The sequence below is a fragment of the Carettochelys insculpta genome, chromosome 3 (genome assembly GCF_033958435.1).
Source record: "Carettochelys insculpta isolate YL-2023 chromosome 3, ASM3395843v1, whole genome shotgun sequence".
NCBI lineage: Eukaryota > Metazoa > Chordata > Testudines > Carettochelyidae > Carettochelys > Carettochelys insculpta.
In genome coordinates, this window is record NC_134139.1 from 161867685 (window position 1) to 161887949 (window position 20265).

Sequence of the window (20265 nt, forward strand, 5' to 3'; positions counted from 1 at the left end):
GTGAGCGACCCATTTTTTCATTGCCTTTATTTCTCTGTGGGGTGTTTGCAAAACAGCTGGGGCGAACTGGGCTGGCGTGTGGCGCTCACAGTACAGACTCCCTATCCATGCAGTCTCTCTGTCGCTGTCTCTTTCTGTAGAGCTCTGGAAACGCCTCCTACCGATGCTCCATGTCGTCCTCTGCGGATTTCTCCGACGAAGATGATTTCAGCCAGAAATCTGGCTCCTTATCTCCGGCACCGGGAGACACCCTGCCCTGGAACTTGCCGAAGCACGAGAGATCAAAGCGGAAAATTCAAGGCGGCTCCGTGCTGGACCCAGCCGAGAGAGCAGTGCTTAGGATAGCCGGTGAGTAAGCCCAGGCTCTCGGCGGCCAGACAGTGGGAGTCATGTGCCCACGCATCAAGGGCTTGCCCGAGAGATATTGGCTAAGAATTTTGTGTGTGTGTGTATATATACATATATAAAAGGGGTGGGATGGAGGTTGTTCATTACCTTTGTGAATCTAGCTTTTAACACTCCCTGGAGGTCCGTGGAGTGGTGACTAAGCTCTTTGCTCATTTTTTCCGGTGGGTAAATTAATGATTGTGGGAAAAGGGAGGGAAAGGTGAAATGTGCAGATGCGCCCATTAAACTTTCATGTGAAAGCGCATTAGCCGCGAGAGGCTCATTCGCAGTAACTGGGGTGGTTTCACTTGCTAGCTGCATCTTGGTCGGGGTGCACACAGGCGGGGAGAGCGCCCTTCATTGTGCTTTGTGCCCCAGGAGCAGAGGGGCTGCATGAAATGCGAGGGGAGGTTGGGCTCATCCAGGGGGCCTCTCATATCTCTTCGTTTGGTCCGTGTATGGGCCAGCAATTTAAAGGGGCAGAACCGCTCTTTATCCACGCCCCCGCCGTGGGGCAGAGCCGCTTAGGTGCTCCTCGCCGGCATAACGTAGGAGGGACACTGATGGGTTCTGGCATGTGGTCACTTGACGCTGGCAAGGAACGCCACCGAGACACAGCAGAGGCCTTGTGCTCCCCATCTGGGCGTTGGCAACCCTCCCGTCCCCCTTCGGCCTTACTTCACAGGGGCTTTCGTCGCACGGGGCTGGTGCAGGCGCGCAAGGCTCCTTCCTCCATCCCTCCCCGGGCCCTGCCCGCTTGGATGCCGCCGCCCTGACCCGGCACAACGCAGAGCCAGGCTTTCTCCAGCTCCGCTGTCCGAGCGAGGGGCCTCCTTGTAGAGTCCCCGCTGGCTGCTGCTGGTAGCTGGGAATCGGGCGGACAGCCAGCCGGACAGACGTCCACGGGGACCCCCGCGGTGCTCGGACACGCAATCTGCTGCCCCCTACCCCGGCGGCTGCCTGCCCCCCCGCCCCCGCCCCTGCCGCCCTCGGGCATTGGTGGCGGAGCACCGGGGGCTTCCCTCGGCCTGGGGTGGGGTAGCACGCAGGAGTACGGCTGGATCTGGGCTCGGAGCAGCGGGTGAGAAGGGCCCCACGTAGATGCCCGGCCCGGCTACACGCTGGTGCCGGGCGTGAGCGAAGCAGCTCGGAGCCGGGGTCTGGAGCCCGGCGGGGGGCCAGAAAGAGGCACGTGTGTAGGGCTGGGTTGCACAGCAGGAAACCTGGACGCGCGGCGGCCGGCACAGCAGTCTCGACCGCAGTGGGCAGGCGGGCGCGGATCCGGGGCCTGGGCAGAGAAGGGGCGGCAGGAGGCGGAGAGAGGCCGGCGGCGCAGGCGCAGTTGGCATTGGGGCACTGACGCGCGGCGCGTGTGATGTCTGTGAGCGGCGGGGACACCTGCAGCAGCCGCCGCCGCATCGCTGCTGGTGCTGCGCGTCCCTGAGGCGGCGGCTCCCGCCCGCGGGTGCTGCCAGCCTCTCCGGGCCTATGCAGACCGCCGTGGTGCAAATCAGACACCTGCCCCCACCCCTGCCTGCTCCGTCTGGCTGCAGTGACAGAGCGGAGCCTGCTGCCCCCAGGCTGCCTCGGAGGGGAGAGAGGGGGAAGGCGGTGGGCGGTTTCCAGCTCCAGGGTTTGCAGGGAAATCAAGGCGATGAGAGCGGCCCCGCCAGAGAGGGCGGCAGCCCAGGTGGCTGGCGAGTCCCTAGCACACCCCCACAGAGCTTTGCAGGGAAAGCTGGGCTGGGGCTGCCGGGCAGCCCGGGAGAACCCCGGGATCAACCCCCCGCTGCAGCTCTTCCCCTACGCGCTTGCACACGGGGCGCCTGCCGCAGAATCGGGGCCCGGGATCGCCGGGAGGTGATTGGTCTGTCAGGAGGGGAGACATGTTTCCATGCAGAACTGGGGGAAGGCAGCAGCCGGAGGTCACCTCCATGGCCGGACTGTGGCGCCCAGCCTGCCTGGGGTTGCTGTCGCCCTAGCTGCTTTTCTGCTCTCGGGCCGTTAGCCGAGGGCAGAGATTTGCTGCTAATGAAATCTGAGAGCAAGCCCTTGCTATTGGAGCCACACACATGCTCTCACGCTGCTCGGGAGGGGGCCTGGGCGTTTCCTTGGACAGCCTTCCCAGCTCCCTCCAGCCTCCTTTGCAGTTCTCAAGGCTTCGCGCTGTCTGCAGCCTGGGAGTGAACTGGTCAGTGTTCTCCTCCAGCTATGGCTGGTTACCTCTCCCCTGGCGCTTACTACTATGCCGAAGAACAGGAGTACCTACAGGCTTATGAAGATGTCTTGGAGAGATACAAAGGTAGGGTAGATTAGCGCTGCAGCATGGGGCCATGTGTGGCTTTATTGGGTGCATGGAAATGCTGTAGGGCTTACTTTAAATAGCACTGCTGATTGCAAGTAAATAAGGGACAGGAGCAGCCATGATCAGGATCAGTGCCTCTGGACATCTGCTGTTCCAGTTTACTATCAACAAGCACGCAGTGGAAGATACTAAAATGCCCTTAAGACCAGATCCACTGTCTCCCGGAGAGGGTCATTTCTTATGGAGCAGCAGTCTGTTGCTTTCTCTAGAGCGCTTAAGTGACACTGTTCTTTTCTTGTGGAGTCTGAGGACATCACTGACATTTCAATGAGATTATTCTAAAACGGCTGCCTGATGTTTGGGATGAGGACTATTGTCTGTTCTGCTGTAAATCACTATTCTATGATCCTAATAAATCCAGCGTAATATGGGTTATCTTTATTGCCGATACTGCTTTAAACAATAAAACATTCAACACCATTTTTAAAAGATCCATTTGAGCTTGGAGCTCTAACATATGTTGTCCTTTTCTATAATTATGTAAGAACGACTGCTTTGTGCAATATTCTGAACATTTGCATTTAGAACAAGGAGAAAGACCTTTCTAATGTGCATAAGATACATGCAGGTTATTCTGTTAGAAATGTTAATTGTATTATTTCCTTTTTCTTGGCTTCATGGAAGAAGTATTTAGGACATCACTCATTGTTTTGTATTTAAGTGCATTGTTCACATTAAACCTTATGAAAGTAATGCTTGAGACCTGATCTCAATTAACAAGAGATAAGATTCTGCAAAATTCTCATCCTGAAAATAGTTTTGTGGAGATTGGAATATATGTGGTGTTTGCTATGATGAGTACTTTTGCAATACCTGAGGACGAGGTGGGTTAAGTGGTTTGTTTTCTACGTGGAAGTCTTGATTTTGTGATTTTTAAAATACTCAACATAAATTTTCGGGAAGTTGCAAGGGTCTTAGTTACCGAATTGGCACTGACTAATGGGAGTGGCATAGTTTTAAATCAGTTTTATTGGAAGATGTCTGAGTTAATTTTATTCAATCCTGATTGTTAATTACATTTTTATTTTTAAATTCTGCCACTATCTGCAAATGAGATTTGTTAGGGCTGAGTGTGCTTTATACCTGCTCACTTCTAAATCATATATCTTCAACACTATTGACAAATGACTCTATTGTGTCTATGGCCTGTTCTGTCTGTACATCTAGGCAGCATGTGTGCTCACATGCATTAGAACATTTTAAAAGAGAAATAATTATTTTGTTTATTAGCTCCTTTAAGAAGTAAATGTTTGGTCCTTATATTTTTTTCATCATCAAAAGTAATTTATACGCATTTCAGGCTAATTTTTTCCAAATGTTCATTTTTCAAGCAAGCTGTATTCAGATTATCAGATCAAAAGTGTTGAAAACCCTAAAGCATAGTTTTTGCTGCTGTGATTTAAAATATAGTTGAACAGATTTAAATTAAATATGACAAAAAAGCAAAATTTCTTCCCAGAGATGGGTGTATAGGTCTTAGTTTGGTTTATATGGTCACTTTACAAAGCCAGAAAATTGATAATGGATATGTTATTTTAGGGCTTGATCATCCTAAAGGCCAATGGTCCCTGGATTTCAATGTGAGTTTTGGGGCTACTAAGTTGGATCCTTGCCTGTGGAGCATTAGTGCAGGGATTCTCAACCTGTTTCTCTGAGTCCCCAACATATTATAAAAACTCCATGTTCTACTTGTCCCACAGCAACTGTTTTCCTACATACCTAGTAGATAAAAACATTACTGGCATTAGGGGGTAGCAGGTAGAGCAAATGCTTGGGATTTGGCTTTCTGTCCTGGGCTCCTGCAAGTCTAACACTGCCTTTGCTCTCTTCCTTATTTTGGAGGATCCCTGAAACCTATTTGCATCTCCCCCCCCATGTCCTCCTTGCCAGAGCTCCAGACCCTGGATTAAGGACCCCTGGACTGGTGGATGCTGATACAGTAGACTCCTACGGCTAAATAACATATTTGTTTTTTAGTACATTCTAGAATTGTTGGCATTTGTTACTTTATTTGTGAGGCGGCGGACAGGGTACATTCATACTGTGTGCTAAAAGATGGCAAACTCATTAAAATGTTTCAGTTTAAAAGCATCCAGTTTCTTTGGCTTTCATATTTTAATGTGTTTTAAAGCCGGCCATGATTTATCATCAGAGTCCCAGTAGTATGACTTCACTACAATGATTGTTATCCTGGTGACTTGCTATGGGAGCTGATCTAATCAGAAAAGAATTGCTGCAATATTATGCATTAAACAGGGAGTGCCATTTCACCAAATTTTGAAAGAAACAGCATTTGTTAATTTTTTTAATGAATACAAAATCTAGTAAATTACTTTGTTGCTTTTTCAAGGTGAAGAGTTTTAATAATTTATTCTAAGTTTTTTCTTGCTTACAGAATATGCTTACATTCATTGGGCATTATTAGAGTCCCAAATTATCTGTGCCCCAGCTGTTGAATACTGTAACTAGCAGAGTCAGCTGTAGAAAATTCATTGCCTGTCTTGGAAGGCATGGAATCATAGGGTGTTGTATCATTAAGAAATTCTGGCTATTAGATTTAAAGAAACAAGAATTGTGATAGGGAGACAGGGAATAAAGTCCTGTTAAAGTGATCTTTGCCTTTATTTTATAGCCAGGATAGACCTGGGTTCTTGAAGACCTTACACAAACAATAACTTGATTGCTCTAACAGTTGAAACTAAGATCTCTTGTATGTCTTGCATATACTGTTGTTGACAATGTGTTTAGCTTCGACAGTAAATAATTGAGCAACTGTTCACTAAATCAGGGATAGCACAGAAGAGCCGTTTGCTGAGAGAAAAGGGTGTTCTGTTCTGGTTCTTGGTCAGTTCAGTCTGAGTAGTCAGTTGTCTCTGGGCAGCCTCATTTTGAATTTTTTTTCTTGCTCTTTATAAAGCTGATACACAGTAGAATTTCTAAAGCCTTCTGATGAAAAAAAATCTCATTACCTCAGCTGATGCAGAAATCATATTGAATAAGGCCACTTGTTCATGAGGAAAAATTGGTGCTTTGTTAGCATTTCCTCTAGACATAGTCAAAGGCAATGCAGAATGATACAGTATGTATACTGATTAACATAATTATTAATAGCTGTGGGCTTTATCCTGTAATCCAGCATAGACTTTAGTGGGTGTTCCATCTGCAGCGAAGCTGCAAAATTGGCCTGTTGTTAACTCTTGCTTTTAGACATGTTTTTAAGATAATTTAAAGACTAATCAAATTCATCATCTAGTACATCATAATATGTAGTTAAAATTTGCCATGGAGGTGGTTAACCTGTTTTTCCTACTATTTTTTAATGAGAATCATATCAGTCTATGGATTAAAATTATATGATATAATTTTAAGTTACCAAATACTGTATCACTCTGGATTACTGGGATGTATTGTTCTAACAAAATTCATTGAAAATGGGGTCTGTGTCTTTAAATGTATAGCTTTCAATAAGAGGTACTTTGGTGTAACATTAGAGTAATGAAACAGGGAATCAGGCCCTACATTGTAATCAATCATATTTTATTACCTTTCTGTCATTTCCTGTAGGTTAATTATGAATAATTTTTTCGTAAAACTGAATTTAGTTCAGTTTTTACAACTGTGTAGGAAAGTTTCCTCTCTCATATAACTGTTGAATTGGTGTTGCCTAACAGCTAGCATGTCTGTGTCCTGAAGCAAAGAGAAAATTAGAGTTAAGCATTTATCAATACATCATAACAAAGTAACATTTTCATAAGGATAGGTGTTGGTTAAATAAATATGCACAGCTTCCTGGGCCATGCTGACCCCAGAAAGCCATTGGTCTTAGCTGGAAAGGAAGCTGCTCTATTTGACAAAAAAATTCAATTTTACAGTCACCCTTAGAAAAATAGTCCTGCTGCTCTGGGGCAGGAATTTGTTTGGGGGGCAGAGGGCTGGGGTATCATGTAAATAAGTTCTCAAAGTCCTCAGCATTTTATTACTGCTTCCTTAAAAATCCTTATGAATGGCTGTGGAGCAAATTTATTATTCCCATTTTAAACTTCTCTGTCTGTCTGCGGGAGTGGGCTCATGGAGAATAAGAAGATGCAGAGTTTAGTAGATCCTTCATTGTTTGTTTATGATTTAACATTGGAGATGCAGAATGATTGATTCAGTTTAAGCAATTTAATATTGTGCATCTTGAGTATTGGCATTTCCTCTGTCTCATTTGAAATAAATATTCAGGCTTTAAACCCTATTCCCAACCCCTTTTCAGCTGTTTTGTGGCAGCTGTTTCTATTCCTGTGGTCAGAATCATAGAGTTGGAGAAGACTTTTTAGGTCATCTAGCGCATGCATTTACCAGTGTAGGATTGCACCCGAATGCAATTTATATTTGTAATGCCTGTTCAGTACTGTTTTAAGTCTCTCAGAGGACACTGATGAGCCAAAGAAAGCTGTTTGTGGTATCCATTGGCCACTATTTCCCAGTCATTTCTACAGAAAGTAGATGCCAATGACTCTTGCTATCTGACTTTTGGAAGATACCTCTCAGCCAAGAGAAGCTTCCCGACATTTCATCAGAAAGAACGTGCCTCATTATAGGTTGATTTGGAGGACTCCCTAAGCATGTTCAGCCAAGTCTGGGACTGTTGTTCCCTAAAGATTGATAGCCATTTATACAAAGAAAACAGGCATCATCATCCTTAACCCTTCTTCTGTATCACAATATTAACATTTCTTTAAGCTTACTTTTTAAAATTAGTACTGTTTACGTTCTTGTGAATTGCCCCATTTTTGGCTGGTTTTGATGTGTATCAAAACATGGACCAAGTCCTGCTCAACTCATTCATTAGTACTTCTGTTTAAATGGAGTATTGTTAATTGAGTTAGGGACAAATTATGAGATCCTGATCATAGGTAAATTTATGTCGACTCAGTAAGGATCTCAAGATTTGGGCCATAGGTCAAAGTGTTTGAAGTCAGTGGACCTATGACAGGCTATGTCTAAGAATCTGTCTCTGTGTCTTGGTATACATTATTATAGTACTGCAGTTTGAAATGTGGTCGTTGATGAACTTTCAGTGTGCATGAATACTTCAGAGGGCCTGCGCTGCAAATGTTACCCAGGCAGAAACTGCCGTCATACACTATTGAGTCTGTTCTGGTCTGGCTATGGTCTGAAGAAGTGGGTCTGTCCCATGAAAGCTCACCTAATAAACTGTTTTGCTAGTCTTTAAAGTGCTACTTGACGCTTTTTGTCTCTCAGGGATGGTTTAGACAGTACTTGGTCCTGCCATTGGGGCAGGGGGCTGGACTCGATGGCCTCTCAAGGTTCCTTCCAGTCCTAGTATTTATTGAGTCTGTTCTGGTCTGGCTATGGTCTGAAGAAGTGGGTCTGTCCCATGAAAGCTCACCTAATAAACTATTTTGTTAGTCTTTAAAGTGCTACTTGACTGCCTTTTGTCTCGATAGTGTATAGAGTAGCACAGCTTCCTCTCTGTTACTATCCCTGAGAGACATCTATTTAACCTGTTCTTAAATATCTCCAGCGATGGAGATTCCACAACCTTTCTTGGCAATTTATTCCACTGTTTGGCCACCCTGACAGTTAGGAACTTCTTCCTAATGTCCAACCTAAACCTCTCTTGCTGCAGTTTAAGTCCATTGCCTCTTGTTCTATCCTCAGAGGCCAAAAAGAACAAGTTTTCTCCCTCCTGCTTATGACACCCTTTAAGATACCTGAAAACCACTATCATGTTGCCCCTCAGTCTTCTCTTTTCCAAACTAAACAAGCCCAATTCTTTCAGCCTTTCTTCGTAGGTCACATTGTCTAGCCCTGTAATCATTCTTGTTGCTCTTTTCTGAACCCTCTCTAATTTCTCCACATCTTTCTTGAACTGCAGTGCCCAGAACTGGACACAATACTCCAGCTGAGGCCTAACCAGCGCAGAGTAGAGTGGAAGACTGACTTCTTGTCTCTTGTTCACAACACACGTGTTAATGCATCCCAGAATCATGTTTGCTTTTTTCGCAACATAATCACACTGTTGACTCATGTTTAGCTTGTGGTCCACTATAGCCCCTAGATACCTTTCTGCTGCAGCCATTCCTAGACAGTCTCTCCCCACTCTGTATATGTGAAACTGATTGTTCCTTCCCAAGTGGAGCACTTTGCATTTGCCCTTATTAAACTTCATTCTGTTTACCTCAGACCATTTCTGCAATTTATCCAGATCATTTTGAATTGCAACTGCTTTGGAGGATAGGGTCGTAACTCCTTCCAGCTTGGTATCATCTGCAACATAATAAGCGTACTTTCTATGCCAGTATCTAAATCGCTGATGAAGATATTGAACAGTACCAGTCCTAACACAGACCCCTGCGGAACCCCAGTTGTTACACTTTTCCAGCAGGTTTGAGAACTATTAAGAACTAATCTCTGAGTAGGGTTATCCAGCCAGTTATGCACCCACCTTTTAGTAGCCTCATCTAAATTGTATTTGCCTAGTTTTTTTATAAGAATATCATGTGAGACCGCATCAGATGCTTTACTAAAGTCTAGGTAGACCACATCTACCGCTTCTCCCCTATCCACAAGGCTCATTATCCTACCAAAGAAAGCTATCAGATTAGTTTGACGTGATTTGTTCTTTACAAATCCATGCTGGCTGTTCCCATGTTGACCCAGCAGTGAGAACTTCCTGCTGCTGTCAGGTCAGTTTGGCTGTAGACCTGTTGATCTATTTGATTAAAGCTATGTAGACTAGCAGAACAGAAAAAGCTTAAGAGAAGTGTGAGCGCATAAAACAGACTTGATAAGAACCTGTGGCCATGTCTGCCTGATGTGCTGAGACATCTGTGGATTCCCCACTGGTTTACGTTTGCATGAGATGTGCTGAATCAAACTGACGCTCAGATGTTGACTATAGCAGAAAGCTCCAACACATCTGTGGGTTTGCCTGTATGCAAAAGGTATCAGAAGGCACTTTGTTTGGAGAACTAATAAGTCTTATGTTTTCTGATACTTCCCAGTTCCATCTGGGACAAAAGTACCAAAATTATTTCACTGTGTCCTGTGCTTATGGCCAAAACCAGGAGATTCAGTGGCATGCAAAAATGAAATGTAACTTAAATATAATTTCTCTTAAAGATTTGGGCTCCAATGCACATTTTGAGTGAAAATGATTTTTGGATTATTGTCTTTCAGTTTATGTTGGTAACGGCACATGCTTAAATTTAAATATGAGTTTGTCTTATTGATTTTGATTGTGCTTAAAGTGATGTATATGTTTAAGTACTTTGCCAAATAAGAATGCATAAAATTAAGTTTAATTATTTGTTGAATTGATGTTTTAAAGAACAATTTTATTTGTATATGTCAGATATGAATGCGGCCTTATTGCTGCATGCCTGAAATGTTTACTGAAAAGAATCACGAGAGGCTTGCAATTTAACAAAGCCTTGATTTTTTTTTTCCTGTAGTGGGTGAAAATATTCATCCACTGAATGCTTGTAGTCAACCAAGCTTTTACACATTAGTGAAATAATGCTCACAAAGACATTACTGCCTTTAAGTGAAATCTTGAAGTCCATATGAAGAGCCAGATCCTGAAAGGGGATCTGTGTATGGTAGGCCAACTACTGCCTCTGTGTTATGACCCAGGCACTTCAGAAATTCACCCATGTAGATCAACTTGTGAGACTGTGATCTAAAATTATTACTCAAGTCCTTTTTTTTTGAAAACTGCATTTGAAATTACTTGTCCTCAGGACATTGGAATATGGCCCTAACTGAACTGAAAGTATATTGATAGTTCTAATGCTACTGATCTTATTTAATAATAGAATCAGTGCAAAAGTCATTATCATTTGATAAATAATACAGCAATTTTTAAAATCCTATGCATATTAATTACAAATAGAGTTTTAATTAAAATAAGTTAAAGGAATAACATGTTAAAATAATTCTGCTCACTGCAATCACACAGTAGTTCCACCGATATAACTGAAACTATGGGAGTAAAAAGGAACAGGATTGGGCTTCTAATGAGTCACATGTATAACATATGGTATTTCAAATCACTGGGCCAAAATCAGTTGTTGTTTGCACCCAACTGACCTTGCTAAACTTACGTTTTTGTCAGAATATTATAATAGTTTTCATTTCATAGTTTAGATGCAAAAATAACTATTTTTCACTCGTGTAATATACCATGTGCAATGAAGTAGGACAGCAGTGAGCTGTGCTTTGGGTTTAGTACTGTAATTGTCAGAAGACTTCATTGCTCTAGACTGACATTCAGGTAGGCAGTTATCTGCCAGCTGACACTTTATACCACCACATGGGTCTAAAATTAGTAGTCCTCCTCTATATTAGGATCAGCAGAAATGTGCATGGTATGGTTCACAAAATGAGTAAAAGCCAGGTCTGTCTGAACTGCCCCTCCAAACATATGACATTTGAACAACGAATCTGACAGAAAAGATTATAAGAGCTGTGGAAGTATGAGGGGTATTTTTTTATCTCATTTTTGATCTTTTGCTCTGGCTGGCTGATCCGGTTACAGTCTAAATGCTCCTCATGTGATTAGATCTCTTCTGCAGAGTAGAAGCAGCTCAATGTTGACAAGTGTCTGTGATATTTTGGACAGACATTTTAAAATAATAATTCAACCCAAAAAATGCTATTACTAAAACTTTAGTGGAGCAAATGGCAGTCCTGATCCTACAGTCTTTAGTCAGCCAAAGCTCCCATTGATTCTAGTGGAAATGCAGATTGCAGGACTCAGCCCCTGAGTTTTAAATCAGTGTTTGCTATTTTTAATTCTGTAGTTTTCAGACAAACTTTTAATCTAGAGATTAGCAATTTACATATATACTGGGAATTAGGGAATGCCCAGAGCATTCATTTTAGAAGTCACTACAGTATTGTCACCCATTACTTATGGGGGTGGAGTATTTTTATCAAGATAAGCCTAATAACAGAGGTGAATATTTTCAAATGCATAAATAGCAGTTAAGGGCCAAGTAAGATTCTGGCTTTTAAGTGCCATTTGTGCTTTGGAAATTCCTTTTCTTGCTTCTTCCGGAGATTATACATAGTTTGAATTAGAATTTGGTTCTTGAAACACATTATCTGCTTTGCTGATTCATTCTTCATTTAAGGCTAAGTTTGTTGGAAGGTTTTTAATGTGATGCTTGCTTTGGAGGAAAATTCATAGTCACTTTCAGAAGGATGTTTAGATACCGTAGGGGAAAAGGCTGGAAATTAGAGTTCTCTTTGGTATTTTAGAGCAAATATTATTCTCATTACATGGCTTTCTGAATTTTACCCACTTGCTTCAGTTTTCTGCAAAATAACTGTGGAGAGAGAGATTTTTGTTTAGATGTAGTTCTATTAAAATTTATGCTAGGATGAGAGCAGGGTATGGCTTAGTGGGTGTAGAAGGGGGGAGGGAAAGCTAATTTTATTGGAAGAAGGTCAAACTAGATTAAGTTCCTTGATTAAAATTATCTGATAATATTAATCTTATCATAATGGAAGCTTTGCATGGTGTTTTCTACTTCCATTTTTAATAGTTAACCTTTAGTATGCAAAAAACTGTGTTTGAGATTGTCAAAGATGACTAATAAATTTCAACATGTGGCCAAACTGCCTAGCCATCTTTGCGTGTTTAATAATTGGGTTTTCTTGGTTAAGAATTCCATTACTGAGGAGTAGTTCACTTTTTCTGCATATACTGTGCATTATTTTTACTTCTGTATTCAGTAATATTCATGGCTGTGCCTGGAGACTTGTATTAAATTGAAAGATGTAAACTGTTGTATTTTTAAAGTAACCTAGTGGTTCACAGTGACGTGTTGAATGATAGATTCTTGCTGTACATATCATGAGTTCTTTTCATTTTTAAAGATTACATTAGCATGCCTAAAATAATGCATTGTTTATATGTTCTGACATTTGGAGTGTCAAATTGAAACATTTGTTAGACTTTGTTAGCTAACTGATACCCAAAGGAACTTAAAAAATGCATAGTTTTTTAAATTAAGAGTAAATATATGCCCACATTGACTTGGCATCTGATATCAGATGTATGAGTTAAATTAAACATGAGAAAATGAGTGACTTTTTTATTTTAACCATGAAAGCTTTCTGAATTTGGGGCATTAAATATTTAGAAATGTACCGATGAGGAGCCTCTAGTTTTATGCAATAACTTCAGTGTACAGTATTAAAAAGAGCCATTTGACGATGTAAGCATTTAACATTCAAATGTCAATGATCTTTGCATATTTTAAGGACAGTGAAGTTTGTGCTGATACTTCCACCCAATAATATATGCTTCTTCCTAACCAAGTCTGCCATGCATCCATTCTTTTCTCCTTCACTTCTCTTCTGAAAACTTCTTCATTAAGTCTGCAAACTCTAGTCTTCTCTTGTTAGCAATCATATAAATAAAATAATAATAATAATAATAATAAAATAAATCCTCCAAAGCACAAAGAACTCTGGAAAGCAAGACTCTGAACCTTGATAATGTATGTTTAAGATGCAGTGTGACACCTTATTCTTGTTTTTCTTTTGTGGCCTTCCACCTAGATTTGAAATAATTATTTTCAAGTTATATTTGGGATAGGTTTTGCACTGGCTTCCTCAGGTGTATTAAAAGAGACAGACTTATCGTGGATTCCTCTCGGGAGCTTCAGTTAGTGCACATTAGCATGTGCGCTGAACCAGTGTTTGGGATCTGGTATCAAGAGTGAGGACTTGGGAATAAAGAACCAACTTCCCATCTGTTGGATAGGGGCTAGTATATTTTCCCTCTGCACTGGTGGTTGGAAGGGAAAGTGGCAGACCCATGTGTGATGGGTTCAGTCAGAGAGATCTCCTTGTGACCGTTACTCGATGTGCTGAAATACTACTGAATCTGCGTTCGTTGGTGGCGCCTTTACTCTGTCTTGCTGTACTAGGCCCCTCTGTCCACTTCCAGCACAGACACACAGGTGGAGTCACAGACCTGTGCAGAGTAATATCAACACTGAGATCAGCTTAGGTCTGGGAAGACACAGTTAAAGGGACTTGCCTCAGCACCTAGGGGTACAGCCCCAATGGGGTCCTGAACCTGAGATAAACCCATTTTATAGTGTATAAAGTTTTATACATAAAAAGTTCTTATTGTCCACCCTCTTTCTTACAGAAAGAGAATGATGCTCAGCTGCTCTCACCCTCCTCTTTCCTTCCTCCCAGTAACAATTATTGATGCTGGGTGTATTAATAAACAAAAGTAGTTTCATTAAGTATAAAATGTAGGATTTAAGTGGCTGTAAACAATAGCGCATAGTGAGAATACATTATTAAGCAAAATACAGTAAAACAAGCTGGCTAAGCCTAGTACACTAAAAAGCTGGTGACATGGATTATCTCACCCTCAGTTATTCTGGCAAGCTTCTTTCACAAAATGGATGCCTCCCATACTGGACTTGAGCCTTTCTTCTGTTCAGTCTTGGATGTTTCCCACAGTCATCCTGGGTGGTGCATAGGGGTGTCGTGGCATCTGGCAGCCGCCATGTCTCTAGGTGCTCCCCTCATAAATAGATTGGGCAGAAGATGGCAAGCCTCTCCCGTTTGGCCATGTGGAAAATATTAATGATGGACACCCATGTGAGCTGACCACAACACACATCCTTGTGGGGACTTTTCAGCTCCTTGTGCAGACTGGTGCTTAGGAAAAACAAACCCATTTACAGATTGTTGACCTTATCAATTAGCCATCAAATTTCTGAAATTGATGGCCCTCACTGAGCATGTCTATATTAGTAAAACAGGTTTATATTTCATATTTCTAACTTCAAATACAGGAATGATGTGTGCACACAAATGGTGAAAATATTCAGTAGATTACAAATTTTCAAATGAGGTATTACATGAAGTGTTTTCCAGTTCTGCATCTTCATAATCATATTTCCATGAAGTATATGGATAGGCCCATGACACTATGGTGCTCACCCTGCCTTTTCCTACCCCTCATAAAACAGACAGTGGATGTGGTCGGGGTGGGGTGAGGGTGGGTGTGTGCTCGAAGGTGGGAGAAACTACACTTCTGTATGAATTTGGGACATTGTAGCAAGCAGTGGGAGAAGCATTTAACTTCTTCCCTGTCCCTTGTGCTGCTCCCAGTAAAGTCCATAATAAACAGTAAAGTCAGCTGTTCATGTTTCATTCATCAAATTCTGATCTCAGTTACATAGGTTTAAAGCTGGAGTAACTCCAGACTTAAGTGAAATTGTGTTTTTTCTGTCCTTATCCACTTCAGTCTAAATCTGTATTTTCTTTTAAGCACAGTAAAAATTTCTGGAGCTATATAAAGAATTACATTAAAAACATAGAAACAAAAATACTATGTTTGAAGAAAGTTAAAGTTGTAAAGTTAAACACTCTAAAGTTAGAAAATGCCAGGTTTAAGGATGCCTGTACAACTCTAATTTGGATCCCTTGTGTGCTTGGGTTATGATATAATTTTTGATCGTTGATTACATATTTTTTTCCAAATAGCTCCAGCTTCTGTCAGTGAATGAGAAACTAAATATTTCTTTTTATCGTGATCATTCAGTGTGTTGCCTTCTGTCTTTTTCACTGCATATCATTCTATAACTGTGCATTAAATACAAAATTATGAACCTTCTGGCCATATGTGTGGTTGTTTTCAGCACAGTATCTGTCTGATTTATAAATGTGAATGAATTTGTCTTTACAGCATGCCTACTAAATTAGATGATATTATCTCCATTTTACAGCAGGGAATAGAGGGATGGAGAAATTAAGGCTAGCACTATCAAAAAGCATCCACTAATTTTGTGTGTCCAGCTTGAGGCCTCTAGGATCTGATTAAGTACTTTGCATATTTATAGCATATTATAGGTTCCAATCACAGCTCCAGGTGTCTTTAATTGCAGTTGTGAGTGCTCAATACTTCTGCAAAATTGTCTGCAGACCCATTGGCACTCAAAAAGTAAGGGACACGCAGTTAGTGATTAACTAACTTGGTTGCCAAGCATCACACAGAAGCAGAATGATAATTTATTTCTCTAGTATAGGGCTCAAATGCCTTTACCTAGGTTGACCGTCTGTCCCATTTTAGATGAGACTATCCCTTTTTTTTAGCTCCCTGGAGAGCATCCCTACTTAAAAAAGAAAAAAAAAAAGCCTAATTGTCCTGTGTGTTGCAGAACAGGAACCTGAATTTTAAAGAGACAGCTCCTTAAGCAGCTGTTTGCAGGAGGTATGTAGAATCAGAGAGGTAGTCAAGGTAGTCTGTATCTTCAAAAACAACAAGAAGTCCTGTGGCACCTTATAGACTAACAGATATTTTGGAGCATAAGCTTTTGTGGCAAAGACCCACTCCGTCAGATGCAGCAGATGGAGGTATATAGGCTCTTTAAGCAGATTGTTTGAACATGCTGTTACCAGCAGCCCCCAGGATGATCAGAAGGAGATGGAGGAAGGGCAGAGCCAGGATGTGTGGCTGCTGTACACTCAGCTTTCCTTGTCTTTCACCCGCAGTGTGAGCAGAGTCTCAGCTTTTTGAGGAGTAAAGGGACTTAAAAGGAGTGCGGGCACTTGGAAGTACCTGCAGCTGACCCGTGGCTACATGCAAGCCAGCACGTTGAAGTTGCTGCAGGGGAAATTTAGCCTAATGAAATGCTGCATATGCACTGCAGCACTTACTTCATTAGTAATCTCCCAGCACCCTAATTACCATCCTCCCATCGAATTTGGGGGCTAGTCTAGACACAGCCTAGGAGTTTTGTAGCTATCTGAAACTGATGAATTTTTTAAAAGATATCCTGTGTTACTTTACTATTTGGTGTATGGTAAATTAAAAACTGGAAGATCTTTACCATAATCCTGTTTATTTGACTTTTCAATTAGCTGGATTTCCAGATAAGTGATTTCTGTCAAGTTTTAGCGTTTGTCTGGGGAGAGAGATTTAAACCATTAGGCTGTAGCCCTTACCTGAAGCAGGCCTTGACTTGAAGAATGAGGGAGCTAGCTAGGCCAGGACTTCAGGAGGGTGGGAGGGGAGTCACAGAGAGATAGCTGTGTAAGTCTGTATCTTCACAAAACAAAAAAGCAGTCCTGTAGCATCTTAAAGATTAACAATATTATTTATTAGGTTATGAGCTTTTGTGGGGCAGACCCACTTCTTGGAAGGGGTGTCCCACAGGCACCAACTAGGAAATAAACAGGCACCATGTGGCCTGGGCATCTCTGGGGTGGAGAGAGGCAGCTGTGTCTAGTGGTTAGATGGGAGGTCAAGTCTTTGTTTGGGAGAGAGAACTGGCAGGAGGCAGCATAAGAGCAAGGGGTGAATATTTGCAAGCCTTTCAGTGCTGTTAGTCTCTTGGGGACTTACACTCTCTGAAAATCCTGTTTACAGAGTGGGGTGTTAGAATGTAGGCCTGTTGTACGCAGACTGGTGGCATGTTGGAATGTTCGGCAATGGGCTTGGCATAGTGTGTATGGCTGTTAGAAAGTATGCTGTGCTGTACTGACTACAGTGAGGTATTGAACGGTATCAGGTATAGCATAAACCCTGATGTTTCACTTCAAAGTGAAACAACATATTATCTGTTGTACATCCACCAACTCCAGTGAAATTAGATGGAAAAGTACAAAAATATCAAATGGCATATATTGTTCCAGAACCCAGCCCCAGGGTTCCTCCCCACTTCCAGCCTCCCATCCTGACTCCAGCCCTCCTGCACACACACCCAGTCCTGATTTCCAGCAACTCACTCACATACCACAGCCCTCCCACGCATACCCCAAGCCTCCTGCACCTCTCTCTCTCATACTACCAGTCCACACTCTGAAGAACATCAAGATTAGGACAAGGCAGACACTTTCATAGAGCAATAACCACTCAACTGTAGGCATGTCTTTTTAATTTTTATCTATTTTTGTTACAACGATGCAGTAAGTCTTTGAAATGGGTGCTCAGTCAACATGTTATTTTGAATGTTTGTCGTGCATAATTCTCATGGATTGCCATTGAATTCACTTAATTCCAAGCAGTTTGGCAAGTGACCTGTATTTCACATAGGGAAATATGGTCATCCTACCTTTACCCTTCTTAATAAGGTAGGGGATGGCAATAACAGAAGGTGTTGTTGTTATTTTGCTCTCATGGATAACATCGTCAGTCACTCCACACATACTAGATGATTACTAGTAATTACACCCTAAATACATTCCATCCGAAGCATTAAAACTGTCTTCCTGTAAATATTTCCTGTCTCATTCACTACACATTTTCCAACTTCCCCAACTAATGGGATAGGGGTCTTGCAGACAACATCCTTATTTACAGGACAGCTTGGATTCATTCTAAGAGCACTATCCATCTACACTGAATGAGGCCAGAATTCCATTTAAAAAAAAACCACTATGCGATCATGTAATGAAACAGTCTTAATGTTCAAGTTCAAGGTGTCCAAATCACAGGTACAAACACTAATTGTTATAGCTGGGTCATATAATGAAGGAATTCAAAGGGTCTTCACTGTTTCACCCATATGTTGGCGTGTATGGGGTCTGATTATAGAAACAATTTTCTAGTAGCAAGCAACAGTTTCCACCCTTAAAAATACAGAACAAGTAAAAGCTAATCTTGTGGAAAAAATTAATGTGTATGCATGTGAAAAGTTGACCTGGCCTTGAGGCCCTAATCAAGTTGCCCCTGTGCTTCTGCAGTAATGAATAAAGTCATTCTGAAGGAACCAAAGCAGCAGAAATGTAGCACTTTAAAGACTAACAAAATGATTTATTTGGTGATGAGCTTTCGTGGGACAAACCCACTTCATCAGATCAATTTCAATTTCCAATACAGACTGACAATTTAAAAGTACAGAGGACCAAAAAAAAAAAAAGAAAAAAAAGAAAAAAATTACAATAAAAACTGACAAATCAAATAGGATTGAAGAAAGGGGGTGAGAGGTGGGGGGATGTTAGGTGTCCTGTCTGAGATAATTATGAGCATCAAAGGAAGGGAAGCAGTCATTGTAATGTATGAGTATCGGAGGGGTAGCCGTGTTAGTCTGGATCTGTAACAGCAACGAAGGTTCCTGTGGCATCTTATAGACTAACAGAAAAGTTTTGAGCATGAGCTTTCGTGAGCACAGACTCATCTGATGAAGTGAGTCTGTGCTCACGAAAGCTCATGCTTAAAACTTTTCTGTTAGTCTATAAGGTGCCACAGGACCCTTCGTTGCTGTAACGTGTGAGGTGGTTGATGTCTCTGTTCATACCGTGTGTTAATGTGTCGAATTTGAATGTGTACTCAAACTCAGAAATCTCATGCTCTAATCTCTTGTTAAATTATCTGTGTTCTGGGGATACAAATTCTCAGGTCTTTAACAGAATGGCCCACTCTATTGAAGCCTTCACTTACTGGCTTATGTGTATTGAATTTCTTGATGTCTGCTCTGTGTCCATTTATTCTTTGGCAAAGGTTTTGCTCAGTCTGTCCAATGTACGTAGTGTCAGGGCATTGTTGGCACATAGTAGCATATATAATGCTGCTGGAAGTGCACGAAAATGTGCTTTTGATCTTGTAACTAACATGGTTAGGTCCAGTCCCCAGAATGAATATGTGGACAAAGTTGACAGAGGAGTTTGTTTCAAGGAAAAGTTCTAGAATTAGTATTGCTGTGGTGTAGCCTGTGACTGCTGGTGAGAATCTGTCTGTCGACAACCTCCTAACCAGAGGGTGTTTAAAAACCAGAAGTGGGGTTGGGAAAGATGGCTTTCAGGATGTGGCCCTCACTGAGTATGGGTTGTAATAGAGAGGTAGCTGTGTTAGTCTGGACTCCAACAAAACAAAGCAGCATAAATATAGCACTTTAAAGACTAACAAAATGATTTATTTGGCGATGAGCTTTTGTGGGACAGACCAACTTCATCAGATCAATTTAATTACCAATATGAAATTGATCTGAAGTGGGTCTGTCCCATGAGACCTCATCACCAAATAAATCATTTTGTTAGTCTTTAAAGTGCTATATTTATGCTGGGTGTGGGTTGTAGTAGTTTAGCAGTATCCTTTCTGGATATGGGCTTGTATGAATAATTCAGAGTTTTGTTTCCAAAACTTAATTTGCATTTAGATGAAATGTCATCTGCTGCCTTGCTGCCCAGTCCCCCAGTTTGAGCAGGTCCTTTTAGGCAAGTCTGATCAGTCCAGAATTTTACCACTTCATTGTTTACTTCCCTCACATCATTAACACAGATAACAGCTGTGGTGTCAGTGGTGATGTCAATCCCTAGGCATATGCAGAGAACGTAGTTGTGTAGGGCACCATGAAATTACAGACACATTGCTCCTTAGGCTGCTGCGTGCTAAATAAGCAGTGGCACACGTGGCCAGCCCCATCCCCCAACTGGCCCATCTGCAGGCTGCACCCACCTGCTGTTAACCAGCTGTTTCTCCTTCCAGTGGAAGGGGAAATTTCTGCTCATCTCTAGTTGCCTGT

At 41.9% G+C, this 20265-nt stretch overlaps 1 protein-coding gene across 15 annotated transcripts in view; it reads left to right on the forward strand.

Moving 5' to 3' along the window:
• DST (dystonin) overlaps nt 1-20265 on the forward strand; it is a 483110-nt gene that overhangs the window by 56465 nt on the left and 406380 nt on the right. For 9 of the 15 annotated variants that reach the window (XM_074991114.1, XM_074991115.1, XM_074991118.1 and 6 more), the window contains one exon: nt 141-348. In XM_074991114.1, coding sequence (XP_074847215.1) covers nt 141-348 — 208 coding nt within the window. Of the gene's footprint in view, nt 1-140; nt 349-2342; nt 2690-20265 lie in introns of those variants that run through there. The other 6 variants (XM_074991122.1, XM_074991127.1, XM_074991123.1 and 3 more) reach the window with 5 other exon arrangements.